We start from the raw sequence: 19,396 nt of genomic DNA, 5'->3' as shown, positions 1-19,396 counted from the left end.
TGTCTCCTTGTGCCCTGCGATTGGCTGGCAACCAGTTCAGGGTGTCCCCTGCCTACTGCCCGTAGTTAGCTGGGATAGGCTCCAGCACCTCCGCGACCCTCGTGAGGAAAAGCGGCATGGAAAATGAATGAATGAATGAATAAGCCAATCTATTGTGATAAAACAAAAAAAAAAATGCAATGACTGCATTAACCATCAAAGTGAAGTCTAACTAACTGTAGTCTTGAAACAAATCTGAATAAGGAAAAACATTGCAATAAAATAATGCAAACTGGTTAAACTTGAGAGTAGCTGAGATCTGTCATGACGGAACATCTCTTCAATGATATCTGGCGCCATCTAGCGTCGTGAATGGGTATAACGTCTAGACCGCGAATATAAGAGGACCCCCACTTTTTCAGTCTTATTTCAATGCAAAAAACACCGTCTCATATTCGGGCAAATACGGTAATATTTTGTGCCCCACCCTTTTGCAGCAATAACTTCAACCAGACACTTTATGTAGCTGCAGATCAGTCTGGCACATCGATCAAGACTAATCTTGGCCCATTCTTCTTTACAAAACGGCTGTAGTTCAATCAGATTCCTGGGATTTCTGGCATGAATCGCTGTCTTTAGGTCATGCCACATCATCTCAAAGGGGTTCAAGTCTGGACTTTAATTTGGCCATCCCAGAACGAGTATTTTATTCTTCTGAAACCATTCTGAAGTTTATTTACTTCTGTGTTTTGGGTCATTGTCGTGTTCCAGCATCCATCCTCTTATTAGCTTCAACTGTCTGTCTGACAGACGGCCCCATGTTTCCTGCAAAACATCTTGATAAACCACGAATTCATTCTTCCATTAATGATTGCAAGTTGTCCAGGCCCTGAGGCAGCTAAACAGCCCCAAATCATGATGCTCCCTCCACCATGCTTCACGGTGGGGATGAGGTGTTAATGTTGGTGAGCTGTTCCATTTTTCCTCCACACATACGCTGTGTGTTACTCACAAACAATTCAACTTTGGTTTCACCAGTCCACATAATATTTTGCCAAAACCTCTGTGGGGAGTCCAAGTGCCTTTTTGTGAACATTAAAAGAGCAACAATGTTTTTTTAGACTGCAGTGGCTTCCTCTGTGGATTCCTCCCATGAACACCATTCTTGGCCATAGTTTTACATATAATTGATGTGGCACAGAGATATTGGACAGTTTCAGTGATTTCTGCAAGTCTTTATTAGACACTATAGGGTTCTTTTTTACCTCTGAGTATTCTCTTGGTGTCATCTTTGGTGGACGGACACTCATTGGGAGTGAAGCAACAATGCGAAACTCTCCATTTGTAGACAACTTCTCTGACTGTCGACTGATGAACATCCAGACTTTAAGAGATGGTTCTGTATCCTTTCCTAGCGTTATGCAAATCAACAATCCTTGATCGCAGGTCTCCAGATAGCTCTTTTGACCGAGCCATGATGCATATCAGACAATGCTTGTCATCAAGACATTTCTTACCAGGTGTGTGTTTTATAGTGGGCAGGGCAGCTTTAAACCACTCATCAGTGATTGGGCACACACCTGACTTAAAATGTTTGGGAAAAATTGGTTTCAATTGCTCTTTAAGTCTCCTTAGCAGAGGGTTCACTTACTTATTTTTCCCTCTTCTGTCATTGTTTGCATGCTATCCTCATTAAAATATGAAAACCTATAAATGTTTGGGTGGTTTTAGTTAAAGCAGACACTATATTTTCTTCTGTGATTTTCACAAAGCTCATATCACAATTGATGGTGATTTTATGCAGAAATGTGAGAAATTCTAAAAGGTTAAGTTACTTTTTTCATACCACTGTTTGTAATATCTAATTAAATTACTCAAATTAAATCGTGGCAAACTTTGTAATATAGGCAGTATTGAACTGTACCCAAAGAACTGATATTATATGGTTAATTTGGTGATTTGATTCCCCCCACTGTCCAGTACTACACCTTGCCTTAAAGAATTAATCAATTATAAAAATGTGAAAACCTTTTGCACAAATTTCATAGAAATAAATAGTTTTGCTGGTTAACCTATTGTACTTACATTTTTTTAACCACATTGTCCATAGTAGGGTCTAAACTGTAAAAATACAGTGACGGATACGGTATACTAGAAGCGGTGACTACTACTACTACAGGGTAAGTCATTGATTTGGTGACATTTGCAAGACCTGCAAAGATGTAAACTAATATACGAATGGTTTTATTTAATGAGTAAAATGGTAAAAAAGCAATCATTTAAGAATCAGTAATCCAATTACAAACCTTCCCCTTCCTCTTCCTCCTCTAGCTCTTCCTCATCAGGCGTTTCTGCAACCTGAGAACGAGTCTCAACCTGTTTCTGAAGTTCTTGCAGTTTGCTCTCATAAACCTGGACAGGCAGTGAAGAGGAAAGAGCACATAGACAAATTTGGATCAGCCATATAACCTGTAGAATTCATCTTTCAGTCATGACTACAGCTACAAAACGTATTAGCAATCGGGCTACGTTTGACACTGGTAGTTTTTAACACAGTTGTGGACAGAGAAAAAAAACTGGCTGGAGGAGAAGAAATGAGATCCTGTAGAAGCAGGAGTCTGCTGCAATCCAATGAGGGACGCCATCATCATCATGAGAGCAGCGCTGCCTCCGGTCCTGGTGACCTCATCGTCTTTGTTCATTGTCTTGAGGGAAAACAATGGAGCCTTTTCATTTGTATTTGACCTCCACCCTGCTGACATTCTCCCAAAAATGTACACATTCTCCATAGTACAACACTTAATAACGTCCTCATATGCAAAATATTAAGCAGCCTATAAATTACGGTCTTGATTTAAAAAATAAATAAGTGGCATATTCTTAATCTGAAATTATAACAATTGCAAAGTGCGATAACACTGTTATTGGTCTATTAGTCTTCTGTGATGCATTAACAATAACAGCACGCCAGGGAAAAATATGATTGTGTATCTTCGAGGAACTGAGAGGTGCTGTTGGAATTATTCACAAGTAAAAGTGTTCGATTATGTGGTGACATTTAAAATTGAATATACATATTCATTTTATATTCCGCTCTTCCTTATGATTCAACAACCATTTGATCACATTTTATGGCATCTAATTAGTGGGGATGTCCCAATCACATATTTCAGCATATGCCAATACCGAGTCCGGATCCGAAAGCGAAAAAAAGTGCTGTTTAAAAAAGAAAAAAAAAAAAAAAAAAAAGATTTAAATATGTTACTGTCCGACTGTGCCACCTTCATATAGTGAATTATTTTTAAACAAGAATAACGTAGAAAAATCCTTTCTTTATTAAATGCTTAATTGAGTGAGTCCACTCAAATCCGCTCACGCTGCTAAGAGGGGCCACTCACTTTCACACACACAACGAATTGCCACAGCACACTACCACTAGTTGATCAAGCTAAACGATGATTGACAGATTCACTGACTTTGAGGGTAGCGCTACCAAGCTTCTCTGACAAGATCAAAGCCTCGACGCCTGTCAATCATCGTTAACTTTAACAAGCAAACTCCAGTGCACTTCTGAGCGAGAAAAGCAGCAGGAAGGAGAAGTTGTACGAGCATGAAGTAGAAAAACAAATTTTATTTTTTCAATTATAAACCCGATCCTTTTCCAATTTTAATCCTCTGAAAGATGGCGCGATCGGCCCGATTTCTGATCACGTGATCGTATCGGGACATCCCTAGTAACTAGTATTACATTGGACACAGCTGTGACATCTTAAATTGTACTGTAAATTGATGACTCCGCGTGACTAGAATCTGTATAACTAGTGTTACATAACACATAAAAGACGCCTTGTAAAGTATTAAGCTATTTCCATGCCTTTTGGCTTTAAAAAAAAATTGGGACACAGCACACATTCATAACAAATGCATGGTTGTTGTTGTTGTTTTTTTTTTAGCTTAACAATTTATTACAGTAATAAACCTCTACCAACACATGTCAATACAGTATAATAATTTTTTACCCCGTGAACAATATAGATGCAATAGGTACATACTCTGTCATAAAATATTTGAACAGTTATGTTCATGATTACGAGGCACTTTGATTATGCAAATTCAAACAGCAGATGTGCACCAGAAGTCTTTGAAAAGACTCTTAACACATACATACAGTATAGTATGTTAAAGAAAAAAAAAACTTGAATATTGTACACTGTACTTTCCAGCTTACCTGGCTGCAATGTGCACCGGTGCAACCATTAAAATGAGAGGGCTAATCCACACATTTATGAGTAATTTAAGTTGTTGCATGTAAAAGACAGTCAGCACAGGGCAGAAAGACTACATGTATTGCATAAGCCACTGTTATATCCTTCAGTTTACAGCAAAAGTAAGGAAATGTTCAAAAATGTAAAAACACTTAGTCAAAGTCTCTCATTGTGCAGAGGATCTCCCAATTTTTCTCAAATGATATTGAGGCCATATAATATTGGAGGAACAAATAACTAAACGTTCTGGCATTAGCTAGCATAAAGAAAATAGCAAGCAGACTTGCTGCTCATGAAACAGGCACTAGTGAAAACAATCCATGGAGGAAGGTTTTTATAGGCAGTGTGTCATTTGAATCATCAACACAAAAGTTCAATATAGTCCTCTATCTAAAAGAATTTAAATCAAGCACCATACAAAGGAAACATAACTAACTCTACTTATTATTACTGTTGTTATACAAAACTACTGTAAATTAAACATGGCTACACTTTTAAGTTCTACTTTTTTTACCAGTTTTTATGGGCAGCTTCACAGCTGAATAGTGCATTAAGCTATTCCATTATCAATGTTGAATGTTAAAAATGCATCACTTACTCAAACTAAGGTTCAAACGGATTCACAACATGGAGTAAAATTGTTGCTTCCAATCCTACCATTCAGTTGTATAGTTGATTTGAAGAAATACATTTTGTTTTCTGTGTCTTTAGTACAGCAAAAATAAGACACGCTGGCACAGCTAAAATGATGAAAACTATAAGCAAGGAGTAAATATGTAAACACTGAAATTCAACCAAGATACGTTTGGTAAATCAAAAGATGATTGATGAATTGTCACATTGGTTGAAAAATGAACAGTGAGATGGCCTACGTGAGAAAACCGCATAATATAATAGTCCATGATACAATTTTATAATACATAGACTTTTGGATCAACCAATAACAGTCTTCGTATGCGCAGTTGTGATCTGTAATGTTTTTTGCCTACAAAATATGATTCAAGTCTATTTCTAAACCACTGTCTCTCTGCTGGCTTTCAGATTGGGTGCAGACATTTGCCTGCGGATCCTAGGAGGTGCCTGAAAGTTGATTGGCTGGTTAGCATGGTTAGGCTGATGGTACTGCTGGTAGCCATTGAAGTGGCCATCGATATACAATGTGGCGTTATAGTGGCAAGGCTGCTGGAAGTGTGGCTGGTGGTATGAAGGCTGCTGGTTCTGATAGTGGCGGGGCTGGTAGAAGGCTTGTGTGTGCCTACGGTTTGCTTCCAACTGCTGCAGGTGCTCCGTTGAACCTGAGGGCTGCTGGCGGTGGTTAAAAGAATTGCTGCGACCTCGTTCCTGGGGCTGTTGATGGTAGCTATTTCTATAGTTATGTCTCTGACCCTGATTAAATGCGTGCTCAAAATGTTTGTCTCGACGCTGGACTGATGGACTTGGTGAAAGGGGAGTGACTTCTATGACGGAAGCAGCTATTTTTTCCTGAGACGGTACATCAGTATCCTGGCTTTCAGCTTCTTCTTCTTCTACAGCTTCTTTTGGAACTTTTAGCTCAATTACCTTTTCATCTGTAATAATGATATGGGTACCAGGGCTCCACGAGTTGCGGTGTTTGGGGTTACTTTTGAAGGGGAAACGTAGCTTGCGGTCTTCCGGGGGTATAAAACGGTGTGGTCCATTATGCCGTCGGAGCTGCTTGGAGATCTCTTGTTGTTGGAGGCTCTTAAGGCGTAGCTGCTCTTGACGTATCCAGCGCGCTTGTCCTCGTTTTAGGGTTGAGTCTTCTCCTGTGCTTTGCCCTGCTTGGGACTCTCCATTCTCAGTGTCAGATGTTTCTGGCACAGGCGGTTGGGGGCTTGGTGAACTCGCTACGCTAGGAAGTTCTGTACTGGGCGGTCTCTCTTGACCATCAGGGGTAATAAGTGGAAGGACTTTCTCCATTTTTACCATTTTATTCCTGAGAGCGCGGATCTCCTCATCCTTCATGTTATTCTGTTTCTTGACCTCTTGCAATATGTCCTCAAGCTTATCAATGTGGACCTTCAGCTCATCCATGACAACCCCACCTCCTCGAGGCCCGCTGGTGATGACATCTTCAATGCGTTCATCGCCAACCCCGACGGTGTCCCACACATCCCGTGCCACTGCCCTCCATGAGTCGCGCTCATTGGGGTCCTTCTTGCTGTAGCTTTCACAAAGCTCCTTCATCTTTACGATGGCTAGTGCTTCAATTTCCTGACGTGTGTGGCGGAAATCATTGAGCGCTACCTCATAGCAGATTTCTTTGACAGCCTGAATCTTCAGGTCCGAGATAGTTACCCACTTAGAGTCCTTGGTGATACGGCGCCGCTGAGGGATCTGGTACATTTTAACGGGCTCTCTTCTCTTACCACTGCTGGGTAATCCACACTTTTTCACTATGGTTTGTAGTTTGCTTGGGGGCAGCTTTTCCCTCAAGGAGGTGATCAGTCTCCAGCTCTCCTCGCAAGACCTCTTATCTGAGTCATCCCCACTATCAGAGTCTCCATCCTTGAGAAAACAACACAGGAAACAAACCAAATGGGCCCCCCCAAAAAAGGAGAAATTACAATGGGAAATCAAAGAAAGGATGAAGGATGCTTTTTAAATAAAGATGAATACAAAGGTATGAATATGCAACATGGGAACTTCAAATGTTAGTACGTACTTAACTTGGGATATTTTCATGATGGGATTTAGAGGGGAACTAATGCAACTGAATGATGATTTTTCATACATTTCAACTTTACCAAATGCATTGAAAGATCCACATTATCATTCCCAGCGTAAAAAATGAAATTAAGTTTAAAATAAAAACACACAAAACCGTAGCTTCCATTGACTTTCTTGTGATTTTAAGTCGGTGAAAAGATGGATGATTTGACATCAAAGTTTAGAACGATTTTTGAACAGACGATTGATGTGCTACCAATGATTATGTTAAGTTTTAAAAACATTGCTCCCAAAGTTGCATATTGATATTAAACGTAAAAGTTGATTATGCCTGTCATGATGAGCAAAGAAGTGTCAACTGAGTACAGATGATTGAAGCCCATCTTTATGGTTTTGTCAAATTCCTCTTCGTAATTAAAAAGTTGCGTCCAAAACATGCTATTTGTGGCATCCATGCAGTTCTTGGATTTGAAAGCTCTCCCCGTTCAGTCCAGAGGGTTTGGGTGTATTTAGAGTTAGCGGAGTGTTAGAAGAGCGTGTTCTTGTAGCTGATCAAAAAGCCAGAAGAGAGAGAGGACAGACAGTGGTAAAGGTAGGTTGTTAATCCACTACAAAAAAGGTTAGTTAAAAAAGGAATGCAGTTTCTCATTTGGTACACAAAGTACATTACAGATCACAACCAGTAGGTGAAGATGTTTAAATTTTGCAGATTTTGCTTAACACGTGTTTCTCTGAAAAAGCGCTGTAAGCTTGTGGATCACAAATTCAGCTGTGAGCAGTGATAATATTGATTGGGAGATGCGCCCTTAATGCACCGACATCGGTTTCAAATTTGCTAAACAGTTGGTCAAAGAAGTCAATGAGAAACCACATTGTCACTGCCAAAAACTACAGCAAGAGTTTTTGCTACCACAATGCAGTGTGCGTGACAGCAACCGCATTGAAGATGAAAATTGAAAGCAAGAAATCTAGTTCAGCCAAGGCAAGTTCACAGCCACCTCAAGGTCACTCCGTCAAAGGCAAACCCTGCAACTGTGCCCAAAGACACCACTGATTTAGTTCAGAAAACATGCTATTAACATGAACCATGCAAAAGCAGCCTCCATTTATAGAAATATGCTTGGAATTTTACAATGTCCCTTTTCTTTAATCAAATTTTGATCCACTTATGATTAGGGATGGACATGATTGTTGATTATTTGATTAACTGACTGTTAAGAATCTGATGGAATGTGTGCAATTACAGATGAATTGAGGTCAAATGGCGTCCATGTCTTGGCTACGTCCAGCAGAGGCACTGAACTAGTATGACGCTGTGAAGGACAAAATGATACACACTATAGAAAGTTGGACTACATCCACAGAGACTTCCGCTCTGGTACACGACTGAAAGGCAGCATTATAAATGCTCCGTGCAACACTCTGAAACCCGACCAGAAAATTCAGGAAGAGATTTTCTCATCCGCAAGACAATAAAATCATCATCATCATCATCATCACTGAATTGATCACTAGTTTTCCACTTTAATTAAACAAGAGAATTGTGTAAAATGCCCATCCCTACTCAATTCCTACTGTTTTGCACGATTCAAATTCACTATAGGATGTATAAGAGAAATGACAATGGGGATTTGGAAAGAGGAGAAAGCTTCACAATCTCTTTTAAGAGAAAAAAGCTTATCTGGTTCAAAAGGAATCGTCCATGCAAGGAAAAAAAAAGACATGCACTGGTACACACACAAATAGCTCAGTGTGATAATTAGTAATTAGCTTTTGTACATTGGAAATTGAGAACCAACAACGAAAGTTACAATTGTAACTACGGTTCTATGAATCCCATATGACCGCCAGACGGCGCTGCTGAAAGCACTGAATGAACATTGCGCATGCACGAAGGTATCATTGAGTGCTTTCAGAACCGCCCTCTCTCTGTCAGAGGGATGACATAGAACTCTAAACATTTGCTAAAAGGGAAAAGTCTAATGTTCTGCTCAGAAACCTGCTTTTAACTGCAACAACTATCACAAAGAAAGCTACGCTATAGTCCAACCCACTCAGCAGTCAGTTATTAAAACGGTATACCAAGCTAACTGACGAGAAAAAAACAAAAACCATCGCATTTGCAAGTTTGTATGGAAACCAGATGCTTTGAACTCACCAGCCTCTGCTGTTCAAGAAGTTGGTCTGCTTCTTCCTTCTCCTTCTTGTATAGGATTTCCATCTCAGTTAACCTACGCAAGGAAATCGTCAGCTTCAAAAAACACAGTATAGAGAACCTTGGAGGGTTTCAATGCAATTCAAAGAATCACCTTTTCTCCATTTCCTGCTTCATATCTATGCCTTGTTTCTCTAGCAGCTCCCTCTGAGCAAAGGTCCAGTCTACCGGCTCCACAGGAGTCTCGGCTGACGGCGTTTTTTCCCTTTCCGCCCTGGCTTGCTCAGGATGGTTAAAGCGGAACACATGGTTCTTTCCCATAATAATACGGTTTCCTAAAAGAGTTTAAGTGAAAAATGAGCAGAGAATAACCGTTTTTGCATGTAGATTATGCTTCATTTCTTTCATTGTGACAAGTCCATCTGGATGAACGAACCTGAACGCAGTTGGATTGAGTCCTCAACACGCTTGCCATTGACGTAGGTCTCTGATCCCTCACAGGGGACAAGCATGACGATCACTTCAGCAGAAACACACCAATAAAAATTTCTCACTCAACTCAAGCTAAGCAAAGAGCACAATTTTGTGGCATGATGTGTTACCATCGCCATTGAGATTCCTCTCACTACGGAAAATACAGTGCTCCTCCTTGATATGAGCACCACTCAAGACAATATCCTGTCGTCTTTCAGCATCAGCCTGTCCCACCCTGAAAACATTCCATAGGCAGGTTTTTAGTCACTTGAATTGCACAGGCATTTCAACATCAAGTCAGCAACAGAATTTGAATGGGGTATTTAAACGCCCTCTAATAAGAATTCCTAAATTTTATTTATTAGCCCCCAAAAGAAAAGAAATAGGAATGCAGCAGAAAAAAGTACAAAAGCAGTACAAAACATTGAACGAAACATTTAAAACTAGGTATAAATTGTCAATTTGTTACATAAACACTACTGCTAACTGCTAGAAAAAAATCTTAACATTCAGTCAGGCAATTAACTACAGTTTCTGTGTGTGGCAGGTGCTATATAATAGCGAGATGTAGAGGCCGGGATGAAAACTACAGGTAAGATCAAATAATTTCCACCTCAGTGTGTGTTTAGCGGACTGTTTTGATTTCCTCAGAAGAATTCTGAAATCTTGTTTGCATGTTTTTATTGCCTATCGCTTGGTTAAAATATCAATACAATTAAATAATTCTAAATCTTTTGTATTATGAATAGGGCTGTCAAACGATTAAAAATTTTAATCAAGTTAATCACAGCTTAAAAATTAATTAATCGTAATTAATCGCAATTCAAACCATTTAATAAAATATGCCATAGTTTTTCTGTAAATTATTGTTGGAATGGAAATATAAGACAAAAGACGGATATATACATTCAACATACTGTACATAAGTACTGTATTTGTTTATTATAACAATAAATCAACAAGATGGCATTAACATTAACATTCTGTTAAAGCGACCTATGGATAGAAAGACGTGTAGTTCTTAAAAGATAAAGGTAGTACAAGTTATAGAAATTTTCTATTAAAACCCCTCTTAATGTTTTCGTTTTAATAACATTTTTAAAATTTTCAATCAAAAAATAAACTAGTAGCTCGCCATTGTTGATGTCAATAATTACACCATGCTCATGGTGCTGAAACCCATAAAATCAGTCGCACCCAAGCGCCAGCAGAGGGCGACAACACCAAAAAACACAAATAACAAGTGCACATGACACTGTACTGTCATTTTAATCTGTTTGAGCGGGGCATGTGCGTTAAATGCGTCAAATATTTTAACGTGATTAATTCAAAAAATTTAATTACCGCCCGTTAACGCGATAATTTTGACAGCCCTAATTATGGTTATATAATATGCAGTCAAATTTCTGAAATATACTGTATATCTTATATATTTAGACACACACATACACACACACACAAGAATGCGAATTCCAACAATATCATTGGCTGTCACTCATGTAAAATTTATTTAAACTGGGAGGGCTGGCAGTGAATGATCATTGCCTACCCTCCTAGTTCAAATGGATTAGATGTCTCTTGCTGTCAATGGTAGGCAGTGAGGTAAGAAAGCAAAAATGTGCTCTGACTTGGTTAGTTAAAAAGTGTACAAATTAAATGGAGGATAACAACATTTCACACAGCTTTTCTATAACACGAGCTGTTGGTTGCAGTATGTATGATAGCAGTCCTTCATTCCAAAGGTAAAGTTGTCCTTAGCATTTCAAGGACATGCATTAAGTATATTTTACCTTGTAATTCCATCCTTGATGTAGTACAGTAAGCACTCAGACATGAGGGGATCCTCATTCAGGTTAACCAGGTGAGGTGTCTAGAGGGGAAACATAATATGGTGATGGTTAATCATGACAGAGTATAACAACACAAAAATGTAAATCAGCTAAAAACGGTGAGCACAGTTGTATTTCAAACACTGTTCATAAATGACTACTTTAAATATATTCTCTTACTGTCAGATTATTGTTTGCTACCACAACACAGTTCTTTGTTAAAGAAAACCAACCTTCTTTGGGGAGAAGACCCCATTAAAGTCTGTATAGAGATCACAAGGCTTCTCATTCAAATGCTAACCAATGGAGCAGCAGTGAATGAGAAAAAAAGAATGAACACATATGAATCACAATTAACTATAGAGGACTTATTGAAGTCTTTCTTCTCAAAAACAAAAACATATTACTTTCTAGAGTTAAGCATCCAGAGTTCATAAATCAAATAAGTCAGGACAAGCACAAATATTGCTATTCTACTACACACCATCGCATCACTACTATTTTGGTTTCTCAATGCTCTACTTCAAAACAGTCTAGATGAGGAAAGATCTGGTCACAATGACCAAGTGAATTCTTTAAAAACTAAATTATTAAATTTGAAAATCCATTTTAAAAAATAGTATTTTAAAATGTAGCCACTGGCTTAGTAGGAAGAGCTTTTCCATTTGAGAACAGAATTGGGACACGCAGACAAGCCACTGCAAAACAGTGGCAACTGAAGAGTTTTAGAGCTAAGGAAAATAGTGAGGTAAGTTATTTATCATTTGTTGTATGTGTGTTTAATTTGGGGTATTTCTAATCATGCATCCTCAAATGTTGCAATTGTACTAATCTGAGGGAAATGTAATTTTCAAAGTCTTGGAAGCAATTACACAATTCTGGGGGTTGAAACTACAGCATACAAGGTGGAAGGAAGGATAGTATCAACCACCCTCACTAGGGGATTTACTCAGGAATACCACATTTTCTGCCAACTTGACTAAACAAACCTTGTTTGGTAAACAATCAAACTGATCATCAAAGGGATTTTCGTGGCTGAGCTGGATACATGAACAAGGCATAATATAAAGCATGAACACAAAGCCAGAACAATAGGCGATCTAGTAAATAAATAATCATCATCAAAGGTATGCGTGAAAGGTTCTTGTACAACACAGCAACACATGATAAACCAAAAAGGAAGTGAATATAGAAGAGAGTGAATCACAAAAGTCTCCTGTGAAAATTCATTCCACAATTGCTCTTTGTACTGACTGGCCTACCTTTTTAGGAGAGAAAACCCCCAAAGTGCCTCCATCTTCACGGATTGCCACACCCATTTCTGCAAGTAATGCTTCCCTGTAAATAAGGCACAGCAGGTTCTATCATCTTTATTCATTTGTCGCACTACAGCAAACAGAACACACTGCCCAGATTATTAGCTTGTATCTATGAGTGTATCTGCAGTCGTTGAAATGATCATGTCAATGGTGCAGTGGTACCTCTACTTACGAAATTAATTAGTTCTGGAAGTAGTTTCGTAACTTGAAAATTCTGTAAGTAGAGACGTGTTTTCCATGTAAATGCCCTAATCTGTTCCAAGCCCACCAAAATTCAGACATAAATCTTTTATAACGCATAAAAATGCATTAAAACATGTAACAAATACATGTTAAAATTAGATTATGGCACAATAAACATAAAATCAGAGTTGTGCATAATGTAAAAAAACAAGAATAGAGTAAAGAATAAAAGTTAATATACTCATGTAAAGCTATCGGAAAACAAGGAGTCGAATGCAGAGGACGCTGGGATACACACATACAGTTGATGTCTCTCTTAGCCAATTGGATGCCAGGAATGCTAGGCAATAGCCAATGAGAGAGCGGCTATAAGTGTGTTACGTTCAGTAAACTCTGGGAGCTGTGAGTACCAGCCATACTATATTTTTGCCTTTCGTATCCTGAAATTTATTTCGTAAAAAGAAGCAATGTTTTCCCGTTGAGGCGTGTCTTAACCTGAAAACCTCTGTATGTACAGACGTTCGTAAGTAGAGGTACCACTGTATTTTGAGAGTAATGGTCCCAAGATTCAAGAGAGCCAAGCAAGCTTCAATCTTTGGACGGACTGGTTAAGTTATAGTAACCTCTCCATTCGGATTGCTTCGGTCTTTCGTAGCTTTTCTTCCCAGGTTTCATTTAGCTCAGCAATGATCTTTTCGGATTCCTAAAACACAAACGTCAATGTTTAAAAGACATACTTGTAAATCTGCTCTTCTGGTTTTGTTGAGAAATGCCTTATACACTCATCCCTGTCACTTATACATGTACACAATATCTAAAGTCATGTTCATGAATGGATCACAATGGAGAGCCCTGGTATCACAAACCAAATGAAAAAAACATGTGCCGCCTTTGACTTGTATGTGCCTGACTCCCAGAGCTAAATTGAAATTACTCAGGCTCTATTTTTGCCCACTTTCCCCCGTATCTGCATTCGGGCTTGACGTCATTTGATGACAGAGTAGGCACTGTGGTTGTCATGGCAACTGCAGCTTCTACCGGTTGGTTCGTTGCACTGCTTCATTGAGTCATATGAGCAGAATTAGCTTGATAAAGGGTTACTGGTGCTTTGGACTGACATAACAGGAATATTGCCGTCTGATTTGTGTGACACCTACATTATGTCTAAATATGTGTGCAATTTGATAAATTACTACTGTTTCCAGAAAGGTCTATCCCACAGGGGGAAAAAATAATTCCTCTCTAACTTGTGTGTTAAGACTCCAATGGCATGATGCAACGCACAGAAAAAAACTTTACCTTGAGTCTTTCAATAGCTTCCTCTCCACCTGGAGTGGACATGATGCGCTCCTGGATGCTAGTAACCGACTGCAGGGCCCCCTGGCTGCACAGTGAGCCAGAGGATGGGGAGGCTGTCAGGGAACCAATAGGGGCTGTGGAGAAATGGCCAGGGCGTTGGTTCTCTGAGGCTATCAAGTATCTATTCTTATTGTTCTGAATGTCTTTGAGGTCTGAGCCGACATCAAAAGGGAAAGAAAGAGAACAACAACAGGGAGAAAAGTGGGCCAGGACAGGGGTGATAAAGCATTAAATGAAAGAAATGAAATACAAAATGAAGAGAGAGGAAGAAACGGAGACAGGGAATGGGAGGACAAAAGGAGGGAAGACCAATGTGAGACACACATTGTACCAAGAGGATAAGACAAACGCACATCATAATGTCAGCTACAGAAAAGCAGTTTTCACTCCAGATGTTAGTTCTTTCGGCATCTTTTGCCACTTGTAAGGCAAATCAAGAACATATGAATCTACATTTGTGTCTGTACATTCCTAAAATATTGTACTCATATTTGTCGTTAAGAAAACTGCTATCACTGTATTAACGTTAGGGTGGGCCTCTGATTAACACTGTAAAATCGTCTAGATGGTAAATGATATTCTATGACATGCCACCAAATTTCAGCCCATCATACAATCTCGCGCACACACACACTTTATTCAGACATTCCTCATCCAGACCATGCAACATGCCACCAAATTTCAGCCCATCATACAATCTCGCGCACACACACACACTTTATTCAGACTTTACTCATCCAAATCATGCAAGAAGCACAGCAATCTGTCCAAACGTCAATACAACCTAAGACTGAAAACTCGTCTGCATTAAAGACGACGTATTAACTACCGTAGACAAATTATTTGTGTGGCAGGCTTTTAAAGATTCCTTTAGAATTCAAACATGGGATGTTAGTACAATAGAAGGGTTATGAAGGAAGAAGTGTTAGGAATACAGCAAAGGGGCACACTATAAAACCAACTACTCACTCTAGGTTAGTGGAATCTCTCAGGCTACATATAGTGTCAATTTAATGCACCTTTTGGTCTGAAGCTCGGAGCCTCAGTTTGACAACTGAGCAGTGGCATTCTAAAGCTTTGAGCACTGTCACCTGCAGTGGACGATTAGTGAGAAAATAAATAAATACAAAGAAATACAGCTGGCAAATAGGAAGCGAGAAACAAACTACTAAGACGACATTGCAAGAACATGATGCTATTACTACAGTGCTGGCCAAATGTATTGGTACCGTTGCGATTCTGTCAGATAATGCTCAATTTCTCCCAGAAAATGATTGCAATTACAAATGCTTTGGTAGTAATTTCTTGATTTATTTTGCTTGCAATGAAAAAAACACAAAAGAGAATGGGGGGGGGGGGAAATCCTTATTATTTTACATAAAACTCCAAAAATGGGCTGCACCGAAGTATTGGCACCGTTGGAAAAATCATGTGATGCTTCTCTAATTTGTGTAATTACCATCACCTGTTGCTTACCTGTGGCACATAAAAGGTGGTGGCCATAACTAAATCACACATGCAGCCAATTAAAATGGATTAAAGTTGACTCAACCTCTGTCCTGTGTCCTTGTGTGTACCACATTGAGCATGGAGAAAGGAAAGAAGACCAAAGAACTGTCTGAGGACTTGAGAAGCAAAATTTTGAGGAAGCATAGGCAATCTCAAGGCTACAAGTCCATCTCCAAAGACCTGAATGTTCCTGTGCCTACTGTGCGCAGTATCGTCAATAAGTGCATAACCCAGGGCATTGTGACTAACCTCCCTAGATGTGGACAGAAAAGAAATATTAACGAGAGATTACAACGAAAGATTGTGGGGATGGTGGATGAAGAACTTCGACTAACATCCAAACAAGTTGAAGCTGTCCTGCAGTCCGAGGGTATAACAGTGTCAACCCGTACTAACCATCGGCGTCTGAATGAAAAGGGACTCTATGGTAGAATTCCCAAGAAGACCCCACTTCTGACCCAGAGACATAAAAAAGCCAGGCTGGAGTTTGCCAAAACTTAGCTGAGAAAGCAACATTTGGGAAGAATGTTCTTTGGTCAGATGGGACAAAAGTGGAGCTTTTTGGGAAAAGGCATCAACATAGGAGTTCACAGGGAAAAAAACGAGGCCTTCAAAGAAAACAACACGGTCCCCACAGTCAAACATTGCGGAGGTTCCCTGATGTTTTGGGGTTGCTTTGCTACCACTGGCACTGGATTGCTTGACCGTATGCATGGCAATATGAAGTCTGAAGATTACCAACAAGTTTTGTATTACAAAGTAAGGCCCAGTCTCCCTCAGAGGTCATGGGTCTACCAGCAGGACAATGACCCAAAACACATGTTAAAAAGCACTAGAAAACGGTTTGAGAGAAAGCACTAGAGACTTCTAAAGTGGCCAGCAATGAGTCCAAACCTAAATCCCATAGAACACCTGTGGAGAGATCTGAAAATGGCAGTTTGGAGAAGGCACCTTCAAATCTCAGAGACCTTGAGCAGTTGGCCAAAGAAAAATGGTCCAAAATTCCAGCAGAGCATTGTAAGAAACTCATTGATGGATACCGTAAGCGGTTGTTCGTTGTTATTTTGTCTAAAGGTTGTGCTACCAAGTGTTAAGCTGAGGCTGCCAAAACTTTTGTCCCATCCATTTTGGAAGTTTTGTGTAAAATGATAATGATTTTTTTTTCTTCCCCATTCTCTTTTGTGTTTTCCATTGTAAGCAAAATAAATGAAGATATTATTACCAAAGCATTTGTAATTGCAATCATTTTCTGGGAGAAATTGAGCATGATCTGACAGAATTGCAGGGGTGCCAATACTTTTGGACAATACTGTACCTATATCTAAAGGAGACTAGCCTTAAAAAAGGGGCACCTTTAATAGTCACTGAGGAACTGCAATTAGCCGATTTCATCAACACAACCACATGCTAACTTAATAGCATGCTAACCATGGCCAGACCAGCACAATGAAGGGAGGCTTGCATTTCTATTCAGCTTTATCTTTTTTGCTCTTACATGCAGAGCTGATAGCAGTTTAATTAAGGCTAGGCGATATATATATAATTAAAATCTGTCAAATAATTAATATTGTTCTCCGCATAAAATCAAGGATTGTGATTTGAGAGTAATTTTATGGGGGTGTAAAAGATGTTGCATTTCGTATTAATATTGGAACACTGTTATCATCAAAGGCTCAACAAGAACGATGTACATGACAATTTTGTCACTTGTGTAGTATTTATTGATTAATTGCATCTTTTAGTAATTGTGTTCAAATGGAGAACTCTTGATTGCTTAAACCAGCGCAAGCGCTTAAAGTTCATCATTAAATTCATATAGCAGCTATTTTTGATAAATTCTCATCCGTAATCTAATCTAGACACAATAAGAATACTCTAAAAAAAAAATCACTGCCTGATCTGGTACATTATACGTGAATGTCATGTTTGAAAATACAGTACCCACTAATCTTAAAAATTGTAATTGTGTTATTTGTTTCATATTGCTCTGACTGCTTAGACTACTGACAAATTGTCAGTCATAAAATAACAATTTTAATATATCGCCCAGCCCTAGTTTCAATTTTGAGATAATATGAGTCATAAAGCAATGTTATTTAAATTATAGAGCAAACAGTGAAAACAGTGCATGACAAGCTGACATAATACAAACATTTGATTCCACTTCCTGGGTAATCATCCCCCTGAGGATCAACTGAGGGGAAGCAGGAAAAGATGAAAGGGGTCAGGGTACAATGGTAAGAAAAGGTTGTCGAGATTATTTAATGAGCAGAATGAAATGATGACGACAAAGGTCTGGTTAAATGTAGAGTAAGGAATGAACACGTTACTGTAGGCCCAGTTGTATATATTGTGTATTGGAATCAAGAAGCTACACAAAGGGCTCTATTTCCATGTCCAGCGCAGATCTGGCGCCACACGCTGCGCCACTGTGGGAAGAGGCATTTTAGACCGACTATTGTTCATTTCAATACAAAAAACAGTCGACTCCATTCCCAAACAGGCACAGCGTGACTTGTGCGTGTATGAAAATCAAGGCGAGCCGTCTACGAAAATAGAGCCCAAAGAGTTCATGTAAAGATAAAGATTTGCATTGTGTGTAACACAGCATTATTTCCAGTAACATATGGGTGAACAAAATCTGTTTAATGAAACTAGATGGGAGGTCCTTGTATTATGGCTAAATTGATATTATTTTATGATAAGTAAATAAATGGTAATTGTAAAAATTTAGGTCATTGCCTGATGATATACTGTATATGCTTTTGTGAAACTACATAGTACAACAACAGAGTTGTAACTTTCGTTATTGGTGAATACCTTTTGCCTTAAGCAACATACAGTAAATGATGCTGAAACAATTTTATGAAAATATTTGCGTTGAAATTGTGTGAAGGCAATGGAGGCAAAGTGTGTAGCCAATAGAAGATGTAGTGAAGAGGATATACATACTGTGTGGAATGTTATTGACATGTCACTCACTGTCTAGGATGTCTCCCAGCCCTTGTGCACGCAGCAGCTCCTTCAGTCGAGCAACTTCATCCTTCAGATCACGCACCAGTTTGTTGTTGGGATCCTCATTAATAACAGCATTGCATTTAATGTTCTTTGCGCGATCGGCGTAGCTAGAAATAAACGCAAATGAAAATTATGAATCATCTGGAATTATTTATTATCATGTCCAAAAGGATGGGAACCTTACCGCAGTGTGCTGAGAGTTTCGTCATAATTAATGTCAGCAGGACTGAGGGCAGCAACCATTGCTGTTCTGGAGTTTCCACCTTTTAAAAACAATTATACATGAGCCTTTTTAAATATTTAAAATGACAATGACACATTACTTTATCATTTGTCCACATTGACTCGCTGGTCCATTTTTTCATAACTTTGAGATTATATGCCCTGTTTGATAAGTGATGCATTGAAAATGGTGGAGCCTAATTTATTGGGCAACTTGTATATTACATGAACATGTGATACAGTGGGGCAAATAAGTATTTAGTCAACCACCAATTGTGCAAGTTCTCCTACTTGAAAAGATTAGAGAGGCCTGTAATTGTCAACATGGGTAAACCTCAACCATGAGAGACAGAATGTGGAAAAAAAACAGAAAATCACATTGTTAGATTTTTA

The 19,396-nt window shown here is 39.0% G+C and overlaps 1 protein-coding gene across 29 annotated transcripts in view; it reads right to left on the bottom strand.

Annotated features, from left to right (window-relative positions):
* Positions 1-19,396, bottom strand: part of kif1b (kinesin family member 1B) — an 85,064-nt gene that overhangs the window by 26,078 nt on the left and 39,590 nt on the right. For 8 of the 29 annotated variants that reach the window (XM_057829751.1, XM_057829755.1, XM_057829766.1 and 5 more), the window contains 14 exons: positions 18,966-19,044; positions 18,746-18,888; positions 17,916-17,957; positions 14,195-14,406; positions 13,519-13,598; positions 12,656-12,731; positions 12,383-12,433; positions 11,627-11,689; positions 11,355-11,434; positions 9,693-9,799; positions 9,527-9,610; positions 9,245-9,425; positions 9,094-9,166; positions 2,286-2,391 (listed from right to left, as the gene is read on the bottom strand). In XM_057829751.1, the coding sequence (XP_057685734.1) occupies positions 2,286-2,391; positions 9,094-9,166; positions 9,245-9,425; positions 9,527-9,610; positions 9,693-9,799; positions 11,355-11,434; positions 11,627-11,689; positions 12,383-12,433; positions 12,656-12,731; positions 13,519-13,598; positions 14,195-14,406; positions 17,916-17,957; positions 18,746-18,888; positions 18,966-19,044 (1,377 nt within the window). Of the gene's footprint in view, positions 1-2,285; positions 2,392-2,441; positions 6,774-9,093; positions 9,167-9,244; positions 9,426-9,526; positions 9,611-9,692; positions 9,800-11,354; positions 11,435-11,626; positions 11,690-12,382; positions 12,434-12,655; positions 12,732-13,518; positions 13,599-14,194; positions 14,407-15,273; positions 15,346-17,915; positions 17,958-18,745; positions 18,889-18,965; positions 19,045-19,396 lie in introns of those variants that run through there. The other 21 variants (XM_057829758.1, XM_057829780.1, XM_057829761.1 and 18 more) reach the window with 10 other exon arrangements.

Source organism: Corythoichthys intestinalis, chromosome 2 (genome assembly GCF_030265065.1).
Source record: "Corythoichthys intestinalis isolate RoL2023-P3 chromosome 2, ASM3026506v1, whole genome shotgun sequence".
Lineage (NCBI taxonomy): Eukaryota > Metazoa > Chordata > Actinopteri > Syngnathiformes > Syngnathidae > Corythoichthys > Corythoichthys intestinalis.
The sequence above is the reverse complement of the archived record's forward strand: the minus strand, read 5'-3'. Positions and strand labels throughout refer to the sequence as shown.